The 17,402-nt window shown below is 38.8% G+C and overlaps 1 protein-coding gene across 1 annotated transcript; it reads left to right on the top strand.

Annotated features, from left to right (window-relative positions):
* The first annotated feature begins 2,283 nt into the window (after positions 1-2,283).
* Positions 2,284-4,904, top strand: LOC141651402 (uncharacterized). The gene is made up of 5 exons (XM_074459117.1): positions 2,284-2,382; positions 2,751-3,007; positions 3,120-3,189; positions 3,381-3,926; positions 4,074-4,904. Exons 1-5 carry the CDS (start codon positions 2,284-2,286, stop codon positions 4,902-4,904), a joined length of 1,803 nt encoding a protein of 600 aa, XP_074315218.1.
* Positions 4,905-17,402: the final 12,498 nt, after the last annotated feature.

The following is a 17,402-nucleotide window of genomic DNA, read 5'->3' as shown; positions in this document are numbered from 1 at the left end:
TTCAGATATTGAGAACAACACCAACATTGCTAGTCTTGCTCTGGAGAGCATTCAGAAGGCTCTCATTGATAATCTAGGTGATGCTGAGCTACTGCAACAAGAATTGGATTTAGCTCATGATCTTAAGGACCTTATTGCTGCCAGAGATAGTTTCCTGATTCAGAAGGCTAAAGTACAATGGTTTCTGGAGGGGGATCTTAACACTTCTTACTTTCATCACTCTATTAAGAAAAAAGTGATGTTGAATAAGGTTTTTCAAATTGAAGACAAAGATGGTAGTATTTGTACTGAAGGGGAAACAATTCAGAATGCTTTTTTGGCATACTATCAGGAGTTACTGGGTACTCAGAAGACTACTGATATTGTTAATTTTAATGTGGTTAAGAAAGGGGTTTGCTGCTCTGAGGCACGCTGTCTTCTCCTTAATACCCATATCACTGCTGATGAAGTAAAGAAATGTCTCTTTAGTATTCCTCCTAGTAAATCCCCTGGCCCTGATGGTTACACTAGTCAGTTTTACAGGGATGCTTGGGACATTGTGGGTGCTGATATATGTGGGGTTGTTCTTAACTTTTTTGAAACTGGCAAGTTGTTGACACAAATTAATGCTACTGTTATTACCTTAATCCCAAAGGTAGATAGGCCTGTTAGTGTGAAGCATTATAGACCTATCTCTTGTTGCAATGTTATTTACAAAGTTATATCCAAGATTATTTGCACTAGACTGGCTCCTGTACTACCTGATCTTATCTGCAAGACACAAGGAGCATTTGTTAAAGGGAGGAGCATCCTAGAAAATATCTTGATTTGCCAGGATCTTATCAGGCAGTATCATAGAGGCAAAGCTTCTCCTTGTTGCCTTTTTAAGCTTGACCTTTAGAAAGCTTATGATTCCATTGAATGGGCGTTTGTAGATCAGATGTTGGAGGCTCTTCAGTTTCCTAATAAGTTTAGGAGGATGATAATGCTATGTATTTCTACTCCTACCTATACTCTTAATCTGAATGGTGCTCATTTTGGATACTTCAGGGGTAGGAGAGGCCTTAGACAGGGAGACCCTATCTCTCCCCTTATATTCTGTATTTGCATGGAATATCTTTCTAGGCTAATGGAGTTTGCTACTAGGAAGTGGTATTTCATATTTCACCCTTTATGTAAGAGCCTAAGATTGACTCATTTACTTTTTGCTGATGACCTCCTTATGTTCAGCAAAGGGGATGTGCAATCCATCATGCTCATCCTTAGAGTTCTTGCTACATTCTCTGCTTCCTCTGGCCTCAAAGTAAATGCTCTAAGTCAGAGGTTGTCTTCAATGGGGTGTCTGATGATCTGAAACATGATATCGCTCAGGTCTCAGGGTTCCAGGAGGGTAAGCTGCCATTTAAATATCTTGGTATACCTATTCAACCTAGCAGATTAACCAAAGCTGATTGCAATATTCTTTTGGAGAAGATTGTGTCCAAAGTTAGAGGAATAGGGGCTAAGAAGCTGAGTTATGCTGGTAGGTTAGTCCTAATCAACTCTGTCTTTAATACTTTACACAATTATTGGGCTTCCATCTTCTTAATTCCTAAGGGTGTTATTAAAAGAATTGAAGGCATTTGTAGGAATTATTTATGGTGTGGGGGAACTGAATATAACAGGGCACCTTTGGTTGCTTGGCATGATGTCTGTTGTAGTAAAAAAGAAGGTGGACTGGGTATAAAAGATGCTGGGGTGTGGAACATAGCTAGTGTGGGAAAGTTAGTTAACTGGATTTATACAAAAGCAGATAGACTTTGGGTACTTTGGGTTGATCACATTTATATGAAGGGTGCTGATTGGGCTACTTATCATCCTCCTCCTGATTCAAATTGGAACTGGAGGAATATATGCAGGGTCAAGGAGTGCTTGGCTAGTGGTTTTCAGGGTAATTCCTGGATTGCCTCTGCTGGTGACTATTCTATTAGGGCTGGATATCAGTGGTTACAGGGAGGACACCCACTTGTTCACTGGTATCATGATATCTGGGACTCATGGATTCTTCCTAAACATGCTTTTGTTGGTTGGCTTATTCATAGACAGGCTCTGAATACTAGATCTAAATTATTTAAGCTTGGACTGAGTGCTACTGATAGATGTGTTCTTTGTGAGATGGGGGAGGAAACACATGACCATCTGTTTTGGGATTGTGCTTATTCCTCCAGGATAATTCTGGGAATGGAGAATTGGCTGCAGCTGAAGCTCAATGGGAACTCTTCTTCCTATTCTAAGATGTAAAGGAGAGTGTGCAGAGTAGTCAAAATGGCTACTTGGTATGCTATTTGGATGGAAAGAAATTCTGGTAGGCTGGACTATACTATCAGGCGGCCTGGTATACTGACTTCAATGATTCAACATCAAGTGCATGGACGTTTAGTGAAGCAATTATGTAATAACTCTATGCCTACTGATTGTAGTTGGCTAAGTATGCTTAATATTCGTTGTCATTTTTGTACTTAGCTCAGTTTTTGAGAAACTTCAAGTAAGTTGAAAGTGTTGTAACTGGTTTATATTATTAATGAAAAAGCTCACATTTCACCAAAAAAAAAAGTAGAAAGCTAAATGTGCTTGGGTGAAGGATGGTGATGCTAATACTGCTATGTTTCACCAGGCCATTAAGTAAAGACAATATCAGAATAAAGTGTTTAATTGAAAATATTCATGGGAAGGTTTGTAAGGATCCTGAGGATATTCTTAATACTTTTGTGGAATATTATGTCTCTCTGTAGGGGACTAATAGCTCTACCTATGGATTTTATAAGAACATTGTGACTAAAGGAAAGCAGATCTCTGTTGATGAATGGGATAATATGTTCCTCATTCCCTCTGAAGATGAAATCAAACATATTCTTTTTGTTATCCCTGATGAAAAGAGTCCTGGGCCTGATGGATATACAAGTTGTTTTTTTAAGAAGGGCTGGGAGATTGTCAAGGGTGATCTAGTTATAGTTGTGAAAGACTTCTTCCAGAATGGCCAGCTTCTGAAGTAGATCAATGCTACTAACTTGGTCTTGATCCCTAAAATTGATAACCCTGTAAATATAACCCAATTCAGGCCAATTTCTTGCTGTAACCTGGTCTATAAAATTATCTCTAAGGTTTTATGCTCCAGAATTTCTGAGTGCCTTACAAATATCATCAATCCTGCCCAGTCTGCTTTCATTCAAGGTAGGAGTATCCTGGGGAACATCCTCATCAGTTAGGATCTTGTGAGGTTGTATACTAGGAAAAGTGTGTCTCCAAGGTGTATGATGAAGATTGACCTCAAGAAAGCCTATGATTCCATTGAGTGGAATTTTGTTGAATAAATGTTGATGAGCCTTAACTTTCCTCCTAAATTAATTGGTTTGATTGTGCAGTGTATCACTACTCCTTCTTATTCCATTGTCCTCAATGGTCAACCTCATGGGTATTTTAAAGGGCAAAGAGGGCTAAGGCAAGGGGACCCTATCTCCCCCTTGCTTTTTACTCTCTGTATGGAATACCTAAGTAGAGTGCTTGATGAGGTTTGTAGTCTCCCTGGATTTAAATTTCACCCTCTTTGCAAGGGTCTAAAATTAGTCCACCTAATTTTTAATGATGATCTCCTAATTTTTTGCAAAGGGGACCTGAGGTCGGTAGTTTCTATTATGGAGGTTTTCAAATGTTTTTCAGCTGCTTCTAGGCTTCAGATTAGCTCTAAGAAATCTGATATTATTTTTAATGGCATTGAACCTTCCCTTGCTGTTGACATTCTTGAGTATACTGGCTTCACAAAAGGTTCTCTACCTTTCAAATATTTGGGTGTTAAAATTTCACACAAGAGATTGTCTAAACTTGACTGCAATAACATTGTAGACAAAATGGTAGCAAGGATCAGGGGTTGGAATTGTAGGAAAATTTGTTATACTGGAAGGCTTGTTTTGGTTAGATCTGTTTTATCCACAATTCATAATTATTGGTCCCAATTGTTCATTTTGCCTGTTGGGGCTATGGATAGAGTAAGAGCCTTATATAGGAACTTCTTATAGGAAGGGACTGACTCTTATTCAAAAGCTCCACTGGTTGCTTAGAATGTTTTATGCAAAAGTAAGAAATCTGGTGGAGTTGGATTGGTGGATAGTCAAATCTGGAACACTGCTGCTATTGGAAAGTTAGTATGGTGGATTCTGTCTAAGAAAGATCTGTTGTGGATTAAATGGATTGACAATATTTATCTGAAAGGGAGATCTTTGATGAATTATACACCCACAAGTTATATTTCTTGGTCTTGGAGTAAGATTTGTGAAGTTAAAGATAAGATAAAAGCTGGTTATGTCAATGATAAATGGAAGGGAGGTGATGCTGAATATACTATAGGCAGTTGTTATAATTGGCTGAGACCAAAAGACCCTTGCATGGTTCCTTGGTACACTGAGGTGTGGAACATGCTCAACATACCAAAGCATAATTTTATTCTTTGGTTGATTAAACAAGGCAGGCTGTTGACTCTTGATAGACTTCATAGAATGGGAATTACAGATGAACATGTTTGTTACATTTGTGGAGTGGCTGATGAATCTCACAGTCACCTTTTTCAAGACTGTGAATATACCAAAAAATATTATGCTCTACTGTTTGATTGGGTTCAGTTGCAGGTATCTGGACTGGTGAATGCCAGTAAATTTCTGAGAATGAGGCAACTCATTGGATTTGGCAGATTGCTGATTAGCTCTCTGATTTCTATAATTCAGTACAGAATCTGGAATATCAGGAATGTTTGTAGGCATGATGGTTATGTGATGAAACCTGAACGAATGATTCAAGAAGTGAAAGCTGATTGCAAGATGAGACTTCAAGGGCTTACTTTAGGTCCTCTTAAGCATATTGATAAGCTTTGGTGTACTAATTTAGGCGTGTTGTAGATGTTGTTGGTTTATGTAGTTCAAATAGATTTGTAATAGCTAAGTTGACGATGTATGTAGGTCCTCTTTGTTAGGGAGCTTACAAAATGGTCGTTTGTATTGGGTGACACCTCTATTCATGAGGTCTGATTTTAATGCAACTCATAATTCCATCCAAAAAAAATTATAAAAATTTGATATTCACAATGTACTCGGTAAGACAATTTAAACAAGATTCCACATGACTATTTTTTATGCTATATATTAGAATTTGTATCAAAAATTCTCCCCATTTATAAATAGTCCCCGAAAAGCAAACATATAGAATTGAATGGAATGGAGGAAGTATAATTTACTAAAGTTATTCATTCTTGCTCATACATATATACCACAAAATATGACCGTTACTAACAAAATACTTTTACAAGGATATTTGCACTAAAAAACATAATTTTATGTATTTAAATCCTTATTTATTGAGCCTTAGTACTCGTAATTTACTTGTTTTTGCAAGACCGGATATTTGAAAGAAAATGAGACTGCACCATTCATCAGTACCGAGTTTGGTACCACCATGTAATACCCGGTATTTTGATAATAATTTATGAGAATAATTTCTGTAATTTAAATAATTAATTAATGACATTTCTAATAATAATTGCAAATAAGACGTTAATTAAATAATAAAGTAAGTAAGCAAGTCGGGAATTGGACTTAGAGTCAATTAAGCCTTGGGCCGTGTGATATGGATTAATGGGCTGATTATATTAGGCCTAGTATGAGTAGTAATCGGGATTTGGAGCGGAATTTAATAATAATATAATAAGTATAATAATAATATGGTAATTCTTAATAATAATCGGAATAAGGCAATAGTTTCCTAATTGGCCTCATATACTCTCTAAACCTAGACTATAAATACATAATAAATCTAAAAAGGTAATTCACAAAGAAAGAAGAAGGATTTAAGAGACGCAAGAAGCAATTAGCGTTAAAAGGTGACGGCTTGTTGAAGATTATTATTAATTGCATTACTACTTGGATTTCATTGTCTGGAGTATTTGCTAAGGTAGGAATTTCCTACTCAACTCGGGTTTTATTTTTAAGTGAACGTATATTTAACTGTGACGGTTGATGAGATTAATGTTAATATTGTGATTTATTATTGGAGATAGAATATTTGTGTTTGCTAAGATATTAGCTGAGCTGTATGACGGGATTGTTATTGAGTATTTGTTGTTGGTTATATTGCTATAAAGAGTTGATTATTCAGTTGAGCATAACACGGAGGGTGTTACTGCCAGTTGTGCATAACAAGTGATTGTTACTGCCAGTTGCGCATAGTAAGTAATTACTACTGCCAGAGATAGTTGTGCATAGTAAGTGATTACTACTGCCAGTTGAGCATGGTATGAGAATACCACTGCCGGTTGAGTTGAGCATAGCACGGTGTTAAAGGAGTTGTGCTACTGCCAGTGACGTAAGTGAGTTCTACGGATGAAGTGATGAGAATTTGAAGGATGTCGATTTTTGTTGGATTAATATTGTTGTTTAGTTTATTCCTACTCAACCTCGTGGTTGACCGTGTATTCGTGAACACCTGTGATGAACCATAATGGAAAGCATATTTGACAGGTACTAAAGATTAGCTGACTTGGGAGCTTATGGGAATGCGTGAGGATTTGGCCAATCTACTTAGAAGTCTAGACCACATAGATTATTTAATCACTTTATTTATTTCCGCCGCGAGTTGTATCTTATTTTATATTAAGTTTTAGTTGGTTAAATTGTAATAAACATGTAATCGTTAAAGTTTTAATTAAAGTACTTTGGTTTGTTGTACTTTGTTATTCACTACCTCGGGAAACCGAGATGGTAACGGTCCTATTTATCTAGGAATATCTTGCTAAAGGCTCTTAGATAAATGGGGGTGTTACAAAGTGGTATCAGAGAAAAACGATCCTCAGGCCTAACCAATGAATAATAATGAATTTAGGATGTGTCTAAATAAAATGAACCCCAGGTAGAAACTGTTAGGTGCCCCTATTCATGCGGTTAAGAAGCGCGCCTTAATTCGTACCTTGGCCCTTCCAGTTTTGAACCGGGTACCTTGAGAGATATTACAGTGTGGGGTAATTTAAAATGAATATCGTTTATTTGTCTTGGGAGTTTTGTTTGCCTTGTTTGAATATTGTTTTCATGACTGCGGTTACGAGGACGTAACCTTACTTTTACGGTGAAGGGATGTGATATGATTTTTTTTAAGCATTGTTATAACATGTGGATAGGAGAAAAGTATGTGGGCATGTATGTGGGAGGTGTAATTATGATTAACATGTGAAGTATTACGGAAATTGCTTGGAATTATGAAGAATGTGACTTGGTTGATTTCTCGAAAATTTTACCCTTGATTGCTTTCGCTGCCATTTACTGCCTGTTTAATATTCTTGCACGAAATGTTTATGTGTGATAGATTTATGAGTTAGATTTCATATGAGCATGGTCTCATGCCTAAATAATACACGGTTTAGGAATAATAAATATTTTAGTGGACAGTGGTCAGAATATTCCTGTATAGTGAAGTTTTCGTTCTATGATTTTGTAAAATTTGCTATTTAAAACTTACTTATTGTTTAGGTATGATTCTAACTCCACTGTATAAAATATTTGTATATGTTTCTAAATTGATAAGCCATGTTACAAGATAATATATTGACATTTTATAGTGATTTTTACAAGTTGACCTAAGTTTCTGACAGGTTGCTGTAAAATTTCTATTTCGACCAAATAATTTGTAAAATGTATTATTAATTGACTTTATAAGATTTGGCCTTGGTTCTTTCTCTCATGATTTACTAACTCTCTGTATTTTCTAAAAAGTATAAGTTCTCAAGAATTAATTATGTTATTATTTATTAATGATTTTTGGAATTTGTAACATGTTTTCTTGTTCTTAAAAAAAATATAAGTTTTGTTTCTTATCTCTTGCACATTGATGTTTGAATGTGTAAAGTATGTGAAGTAGATTACCATGTCTAGTGATATGTGGAATGTGTTGCCCTAAGCCTATATATATATTGCATCCATGTTTAAGTTAGATGCCATTAGTAAGAAATAAACGCGCAAGTAATAAATCTAAATTAATTCAAAGGTTGTAGTTATTTAATTTCCGTTTAGTAACTTTTATTTCATCATCAATCGATATTATGTTAAAAATAATAGTTGTCTTATGTTACAATGTGTATTACATGTTTTGTGATGTTAGAATAAATGGTTTGTTTATTCCTGTAGTTTGATATCTCGAATTTCGAGGACGAAGTTTATTTTTAGGGGGAAAGAATGTAATACTACAAATGTTTTGAGTTATTATTGTGACATCTTGTGATAAGATTGGCGTGATTGATAATCGTAAATGGATAATTGTGTTATCATAAGATGGATAGTGCTCAGTTGTATGGATGTTTATAGGTGTTGTGGTAGTAGTTATGGGCGAACTTCGGGACGAAGTTCATTTTAAGGGGGGAAGACTGTAATACCCCATATTTTGATAATAATTTATGTAATTTAAATAATTAATTAATGACATTTCTAATAATAATTTCAAATAAGACGTTAATTAAATAATAAAGCAAGTAAGCAAGTCGGGAATTGGACTTAGAGTCAATTAAGCCTTGGGCTGTGTGATATGGATTAATGGGTTGATTATATTAGGCCTAGTCTGAGTAGTAATCGCGATTTGGGGCGGAATTTAATAATAATATAGTAAGTATAATAATAATATGGTATTCCTAATAATAATCGGAATAAGGCAATAGTTTCCTAATTGGCCTCATATACTCCCTAAACCTAGATTATAAATACATAATAAATCTGAAAAGGTAATTCACAAAGAAAGAAGAAGGATTTAAGAGACGCAAGAACCAATTAGCGTTAAAAGGTGACGACTTGTTGAAGATTATTATTAATTGCATTACTACTTGGATTTCATTGTCTGGAGTATTTGCTAAGGTAGTAATTTCCTACTCAACTCGGGTTTTATTTTTAAATAAACGTATATTTAATTGTGACGGTTGATGAGATTAATGTTAATATTGTGATTTATTATTGGAGATAGAATATTTGTGTTTGCTAAGATGTTGGCTGAGGTGTATGACGGGATTGTTATTGAGTATTTGTTGTTGGTTATATTGCTATAAAGAGTTGATTATTCAGTTGAGCATAACACGGAGGATGTTACTGCCAGTTGTGCATAACAAGTGATTGTTGCTGCCAGTTGCGCATAGTAAGTAATTACTACTGCCAGAGATAGTTGTGCATAGTAAGTGATTACTACTGCCAGTTGTGCATAGTACGGAGGGTACTATTGCCAGTTGAGCATGGTATGCGAATACCACTGCCAGTTGAGTTGATCATAGCACGTTGTTAAGGGAGTTGTGCTACTGCCAGTGACGTAAGCGAGTTCTATGGATGAAATGATGAGAATTTGAAGGATGTCGATTTTTGTTGGATTAATATTGGTTTTAAGTTTATTCCTACTCAACCACGTGGTTGACCGTGTATTCGTGAACACCTGTGATGAACCATAATGGGGAGCATATTTGACAGGTACTAAAGATTAGCTGACTCGGGAGCTTATGGGAATGCGTGAGGATTTGGCCAATCTACTTAGAAGTCTAGACGACATAGATTATTTAATCACTTTATTTATTTCCGCTGCGAGTTGTATCTTATTTTATATTAAGTTTTAGTTGGTTAAATTGTAATAAACATGTAATCGTTAAAGTTTTAATTAAATTACTTTGGTTTGTTGTACTTTGTTATTCACTACCTCGGGAAACCAAGATGGTAACGGTCCTATTTTGTAGATACCTCATTTCTGCACCTCCCGCAAACCACCCGGTGATGATTGGGCCGCATGTTTAATACGCGGAATGATTTGTGACAGTTCGTAAGATTATCGTCAAGTGATTGCTCAAATATTAATGTCTACCTCATGGTTGTCATCTACGTCCCGATACGGTTGTTTTGGCAGTAATTAGAGTACATTCGGAGTCCGGGCCTAAAACCGTCTCCATTTTCTGATAACCGTTGAATCCCGAGTCGGAATGTTCTGGAATGTTCCAGATATTTCTATTCCATATTTCACAAATTTTATCTTTTGGCAAATAAAATCCCGTAATATTCATATAAAATATTAAGGAAGATCGAATTATTTCCGTCCTACCATAACTCAAACGCGGAGATCTTTCTTCAGCAGGAGGAAACCTCCTGGGAATAGACGCAGCAGGTGCTGCGCCTCTTCCAAGAGACGCAGTGGCTCCTGTGCCTCTTCCCAGGCCCTTTTCTGCGTGTTTCTCGTATCTTTTTCATATCTTTCCGAGATTCACTTCCAAAGAGTCTCCGAAACCCTAATTCCTTCACGTGTTTAGTATAAATAGGAGCCTTCGCTCCTCATATTTCTCACGCGAGTGTCCGCCCTTCTCTTCTCCCTTTGCATTCTAGACTTTGTTCTTACTTATTGGCGCCTACGTGCTTGAACTTTCGACCACGTAAGCTCGGATCTTTCCGGGTACCAGCCTCTCCGTTGCATGACCGACCAATTTGACCAACTACACAATAATCAACTTAATTAATTAATCGTTTTCCTCTTACGAGGGCACTTTCTTTGCATTCGCGTCGAGCATCACTAATCGATATCTTAGTCCTTCTCGTTTCGTCAACATGTAAGTCTGAGGGTGTATAATCTCTCTTTTATTTATTGTATTTATTTATTGTATCATCACTTGTAAGGTTTATGTCGAAAATACCATTAAAACCGATTTCTAAAACCATGTTTTAAAAACTCTTTTTACGGATTTCCAGTAGATAACCGTCGAGAAAGGACGCAGAATCGCCGCGCCTCTTGAAGGAGCGCAGCTCGCCGCGCCTCTTCGTGAGGCTGCCGCAGTTCCTGCTTCCTTTCTTCTTCGTTTGTCCTCTGTAATTCGTGTTCAAATTCTTTCTTTTGCTTGCTTCGTCTGTTAATTCTTCGTCTTAATATCATAATAATTCACATGTGTTATAATCACCATCATTCTCATGTTTAATTTGTCATAAATCCGACTTAAATCCCTAATAATCCAATATTTGCGGGTTTTCGTCATTAAGTTCAATCCGGGTTGTAGAGATTCAATTTGTTCATATTGAGTTTCTGGAATTCGTCTTTGATATAGTTTTCATCTGTTCATTCACATGTTCGTCATTAATTTGTCATTAATTCATCATGTTTAGTTTGTTTCATTCACCGATGTCACTAATTAATCATTCAATCTTGTAATTAATCCATCATAATTCCGTCTCATCCATGTTTATTGCTTTCATGACCATCAATCATATGTAAATAACCTATTAATCACTTTCATCCGAGTAAATATCATCAAATCGATCATTAAAATCACCAATTAACATTAACGACTTGCAATTACGGCTTCACAGCCAGAGCTGAGCCAAGGAACAGACGCAGCGTCTGCTGCGCCTATTCCAAAAGACGCAGCTCTGCTGCGCCTGTTCCTGGCTGAGTTCTGTCCCTGAACTCCGTTTCTGCCTTGACATAGTTTAATTAGTTTACGTATTAATTAACTATTATCCGTAATATCACGCTAATTTCTGTTCGTTTATTTATTTCATTCCTTTATCCCTTTTTCTCAAATTATCCGTTTTAAAGGTATTTTCGACATAAATCGCCTATTCCATTGTAATTATTGTAATTTTCATTATTGTAATTCATAATTATTGTATTTCTTTTATTGTTTGTATGTTCTCACATGTAAATGAGCATTAAATCCTACTTCGACCCAATTGTTTGCTAACTAATTGTCAACCGACTTAGTTAAATTCTCACATGTTAGGATTAAAACTTGGATGTTGCATTGCATGCATTATAGCCGACGATATATCAGGTACGAATAACTTCCCTAATCATTAGTAGAGGCCGCTATCGAGGCGGGCGGGATTAGGTGTTCGATCAAAAGAGCTTCCTAATACGTACCCTCACCCCTTACTCCAGATATCTGTGAACACCCGTGTTCATTGGCATCCACGAGAGTCATTCTAGACATAGAATGCTAAGGGTAACGATTGCTTAGTGTTCATGTCACTACTTTGTGTCTTGACATGACGCGAGGTATTCGAATGGTTCCAATTTCCCATAAAAATTGGTGGCGACTCCATACAAAAATGCAAACGCTTGTCTCGTTTTCACCAAGCGCCCCCGTGGGCGGCCCGCTGTCCACAGTTTGGCGACTCCGCTGGGGATAATACACTTACGTATAGCCAAGGGTGAAACTTGAACAAGGTTAGGGAATAGTTTGTACAAGACAATTGTCGGTTTTCATAACTCGGTCTTCCTAGACCGTTTAATTCGGCCTTCCTAGGCCCAACCCAACTCATTCGACCAATCGTCCCGTCTAAACGGTCCTAATTCTTATTTGGGCCTAAGGATGGATAGCGATTGACGTCATCCATACCATGATGCTTACTCTTGTTTGTATCAAGGGCCTTCACTACTTGAGGAAATGGACTAGGAATCGGCCTTACTCTTGTTTGGCACGAGCCTCTCCACAGACTTCGGGTTTGATGGTTCGGTATGGCAACCCACCCTTTAAACCAAAACCCTTCTAAATGCACTCAGCATCCCGTTATAATGCTTGTATAAATGTGTAAACCTTACGTGATCAACATTTCTAAACAAAACCATGACGAATTTTCAAAAATCAAAACCCTTTTTTCAAACAAAATTTCGAAATAGGCTCTTAATTAGCGCAAAACCCGGTCAAAACTCTGTCCGTTTGTCGCGTCAAAATTCGGGCCACAAGCCCATTTCAAAACCTCACTTCGAGTCCACTCCTACAACTACACTACAGTTGACTAGGACACACATTTTTAAAAAACTTGTCTTTCTTCAAAACTCACTCAACACAAGTGGCACACACCCACTTCACGAGTCAAAACTTTTCCTCTTTTAGCAAGTGTGATAGAATGGTCGATCGTGTTTTGATTCGTCGCCGATCTCTTATCCAGTTTCCAAGATGCCCGGATCAAGTGATGAAGCAAACTTCAACCAACTCCAGAATAGTAATGATCGAATCCTAGCCGCGCTAGCCCAAATGCAATCTACTCAAGAACAAACCTATGACCGCCTTGAGCTCATCGAAGGCCGTATCTATGCCGTAGAGGGAAGGTTGCCTCCTCTTGAGAGTGAAGTACTACGTAACTCCGATGATGAATCTAGGGATGAGAATCCTCTCATGGGGACGACTGCAGCTGAGAAAAGACTCCAATACCTAGAGGAGCAATTGATGTACCTTAAGGGGGATGACATTTATAGGGAGAACAATCGCAAGTATGAAGCCGTCAATTCCAAATTGCCAACTAACTTTAACATGACGGATATCCCTAAGATCAAGGGACACGAGAACCCGTTAAACCACATCCGTGCCTTCAAGGATTACATGTCTATCAAAGGCATCAAACCCGAGATGTTATTAAGGATCTTTCCTTCATCTCTTGACACCATCCCGAAGCAATGGTTCTACACTTTAGATCACAAGAAGGTCGCCACTTGGAAAGATGCCGCAATCGAGTTCTCTAAACAATATGCGGATAATGCCGAGATCCAAGTCAACATGCGTACTCTAGAGGTTCTTACCCAAAATGACAAAGAAGGATTCACCGACTTCCTAAGTAGGTGGAGGAAGACTAGCACTCAACTAGTTGAACGCCCGGATGAGGCTACTCTTGTGGAGAAGTTTGTGGATAATCTCAAGCCCATATATGCCAATCATTTGAGATACCAAAACATCAAAACCTTCAAAGACTTGACCGTACTAGGAACAAGGATCGAAGACGACATCCGTAAAGGACTCTTGTCCAAAACGGTAGGTCAAGGATATCAAGGGTCCACAAGCCGTTCATACGGCTCTACTAGCAAGACCGATGAAGTTAACCTTCTCGAGCCATCCAAGAAAACTACCCCACCAAGGAAATTCACAAACCTTGGGGACACTTACTCCAACGCTCTAAAAAGGTTAATGAAGCAAGGTAAACTCCAACCCATTGGACCTACTCCCGAACCCGAGAGGAAGTCCAAGTTTTGGGATGAAAATTCCTACTGTGAATACCATAGGGGCAAGGGGCACGACACAGAAAAATGCTACAAGTTGAAAAACGTGCTCCAAGACATGATTGAAGACGGTCGACTCCCAATACCGCCGGGAGGTAAGCCCAACAACACTCAGAATCCTCTTGGAGTTCTAGTGATCACAAGTGATGAATCTACCTTAGATTGCTCACACCTCATTTCTCCCATCGAAAATGAAATTCACGCGATTGAGAATGAAGGGCTCTACTCTACTATCTCCCCTACCATTTCCAACTTCATCACATGGGCAAGGAGTGTAGATAGACAAGTTTGGGAACTAGAAAACATGGTAACAACCTTACGCAATCCCAACGCAATACCCAAAGAACGTGTACCATTGATCTTCTCTCAAAATGCCACTATGCAAGAAATAATCACCGTGGTTGATAAACTAGTCGATCAAATCATACGACTAGAAGGTGATATCATGAGAATGAGGGAACTAGCTACAGTCAATGGGGTTTGGGCCGATGATGATGAGGACGAATATCTCATTGAAAACTCTTTAGTCAAGGAAATAGTCCAAAATGGTGAAGACCAAGATGTGGATCACCTAACTCGTTCGGGTCGCCCATATCAAAGCACTACTCAAAACGGTCCAACCAACGTCATCACACCAAATGAAAACGAAGATGACCCCACTGATCATTCGCTCAAGCAATTACGAAAAAACAAAGGCTGATCTTTCATCCGCAACTAGTAGCAAGCTCATTCCCACATCGCCAAGCTTTACTGCAAGCTTTGGCCAAGCTAAACGTAGCACAAAACTCCACTCCTGAAGATGTAGTCAACTTGGTCTTCCAAGAATCACCTAAGCTAAGTAATCCTATTACTTTCTCGGACGAAGACTTGCCACCTTTCGGCGCTAGTCACAACCTTGCTCTATACATCACTGTCATTTGTCTAAAGAAGAATGTGCCAATGACCTTGGTAGATGATGGCTCCGCGGTCAACGTCATACCCCTCAAAACGGCATACAAACTAGGCATGAAAGAGTCGGATTGGACCCCTACCAATCAAGGTGTGCGTGCATATGACGGTACACGACGAAAAGTGGTAGGACTTGCTAACTTAACCATCGCCACGGGCCAATTGAACGAAAGGTTAACTTCCAAATAGTGGACATTGAAGCTTCATTCAACATACTTCTGGGAAGGCCTTGGATTCACGCTTCCAAAGCGGTAACATCCACCCTTCATCAAAAGATCAAGATACCACTAAACGGCAAAGTAGTGACGATCACTTCGTCACCCATCAAGGCAATAATCGAAAAACAGTCGAACAATCAAGTCCTTGCGGATCCCGTATACGAACTTGGGGGCTTCCAAAGTGTAAGCGTTATAGAAAGTGACTTGGCACCCTTATACTATAATCCCTACTCCAACTTGGTGGTCAACCACATACTCAAATCCCAGGGATACTTCCCTGGAATGCCTTTGAACCCTATTCGGAAGAATACCTTCTCGCCCTACAAGGAAGGCAACTCAACGAGGATACCACTTGGACTAGGATACAAACCTACAAAAGAGGAAGTTCTCGAAATGCTTGCCCAAGTCCAAAACCGCAAGCACGTAGGAATCCAAATGAGGCCATATTTCCCTACTTTAAATGGGTACTTTGTTCAAGAAGGAAGTGCAGAGCTCTTTCATGGATTTCCCGAACCTTGGCATTATCTTGAGAGAAAGTTAGCCGGAATCGAGATCTTTCACGATTGCTACTTCATCCCTCCAGAAACGGTTCCTACCGCCAAAACCCGTCAAGCACCTTGCTTAGACGAATAAGCTGTTAGCCTATTGTTTGGAGAAGATCGATTCGTAAGGGCCGCCCAGGATGAGATCATTACTATGATACTTCAAGACGATCGCTTCAACCCCACCGCGTTGATCACAGAAACCGACGCGAAGCAGCAGAAAGGATGGAGAAAATCGATCAAATGGACCAACAATCAAGGAAGACTCTTCAAGCTCACCACTGGAGAAGGAGAGATGTTTAAAGGAGAACCAGAAGACGATGAGTTCGAGTCAGAGTCGGAGTCTAGAGAAGTCATTAGAGAGTCCACTCCTGTCGTCATCCCCACTCCCTTCGTTACTCCTAGCTTAGTCTCGAGTAGTCACGATAGTTCGGGAAATGCCCCAACCACTTTGTCCCTTGACCGCCACCGACCATGGATCGGTTGGCTTCTTTGTTTCAACTTTACTCAAATCTTAATATGAATAAATCGGGTTACTCGCTTACTCTTTGTGTTATCTTGAGTGCAATTACATTTACGATGATACGAGGATGACCAAGACCCAGACTCAATCGAAATACCTCCCTACGTAGCCAAAGAAATACTACAGGAAGGGGAAGGGGGACCAGTAATAGAGGACACCGAACCCATCAATGTAGGAACCGAACTAGAACCCAAAGAACTTAGGATAGGGACTACCTTGAGCTCTACCGAAAGGGCCGATTTCATAGACCTCCTAAATGAATTCAAAGACGTTTTCGCTTGGTCCTACAAAGACATGCCAGGGATCGACAGGGATATTGCCGAACATAGGATTCCGATTAAGCCAGGTTTCAAACCTGTGAAACAGAAGCTTCGACGAATGAGAACAGAATGGGCTCTAAAGATCAAGGAAGAAGTGGACAAGCAATTTAAAGCCGGGTTCATCAAAGTTTCCGAGTATTCTGACTAGGTAGCTAACATAGTACCCGTACCTAAAAAGGATGGGAGAATCCGTGTTTGCGTCGACTTTAGGGACTTGAACAAAGCAAGTCCAGAAGATGACTTTCCTCTACCTCACATTGACATATTAGTGGACAATACTGCCGACCATGCATTACTATCCTTCATGGATGGATATGCGGGTTATAACCAGATCAAGATGGCCATGGAAGATATGCATAAGACCGCATTTGTCACCCAATGGGGAACCTATTACTATACAGTAATGCCGTTCGGATTAATCAACGCCGGAGCCACGTATCAACGCACCGCAACTACACTCTTGCATGACATGATGCACAAATAAGTTGAGGTATACGTAGATGACATGATCGTCAAATCCAAGGAAAGAGAGGGACATATTGCGAACCTTCGCAAATTCTTCGCAAGGCTACGAAAGTACAACATGAGACTCAATCCTCAGAAATGCACATTTGGGGTAACATCTGGCAAACTCCTAGGATACGTTGTTAGCTAACGGGGTATAGAAATAGATCCTTCCAAAATCAAAGCCCTGATTGAAATGCCACAACCTCAAACAGAAAAAAGAAGTCGAGGAGGATTCTGGGAAAGGTACAGTACATAAGTCGATTCATATCGAAACTTACGATGATTTGTGAGCCTATCTTCA

The sequence above is a fragment of the Silene latifolia genome, chromosome 4 (genome assembly GCF_048544455.1).
Source record: "Silene latifolia isolate original U9 population chromosome 4, ASM4854445v1, whole genome shotgun sequence".
NCBI classification, from domain to species: Eukaryota; Viridiplantae; Streptophyta; class Magnoliopsida; order Caryophyllales; family Caryophyllaceae; genus Silene; species Silene latifolia.
This window is presented reverse-complemented; position numbering and strand designations above follow the sequence as displayed.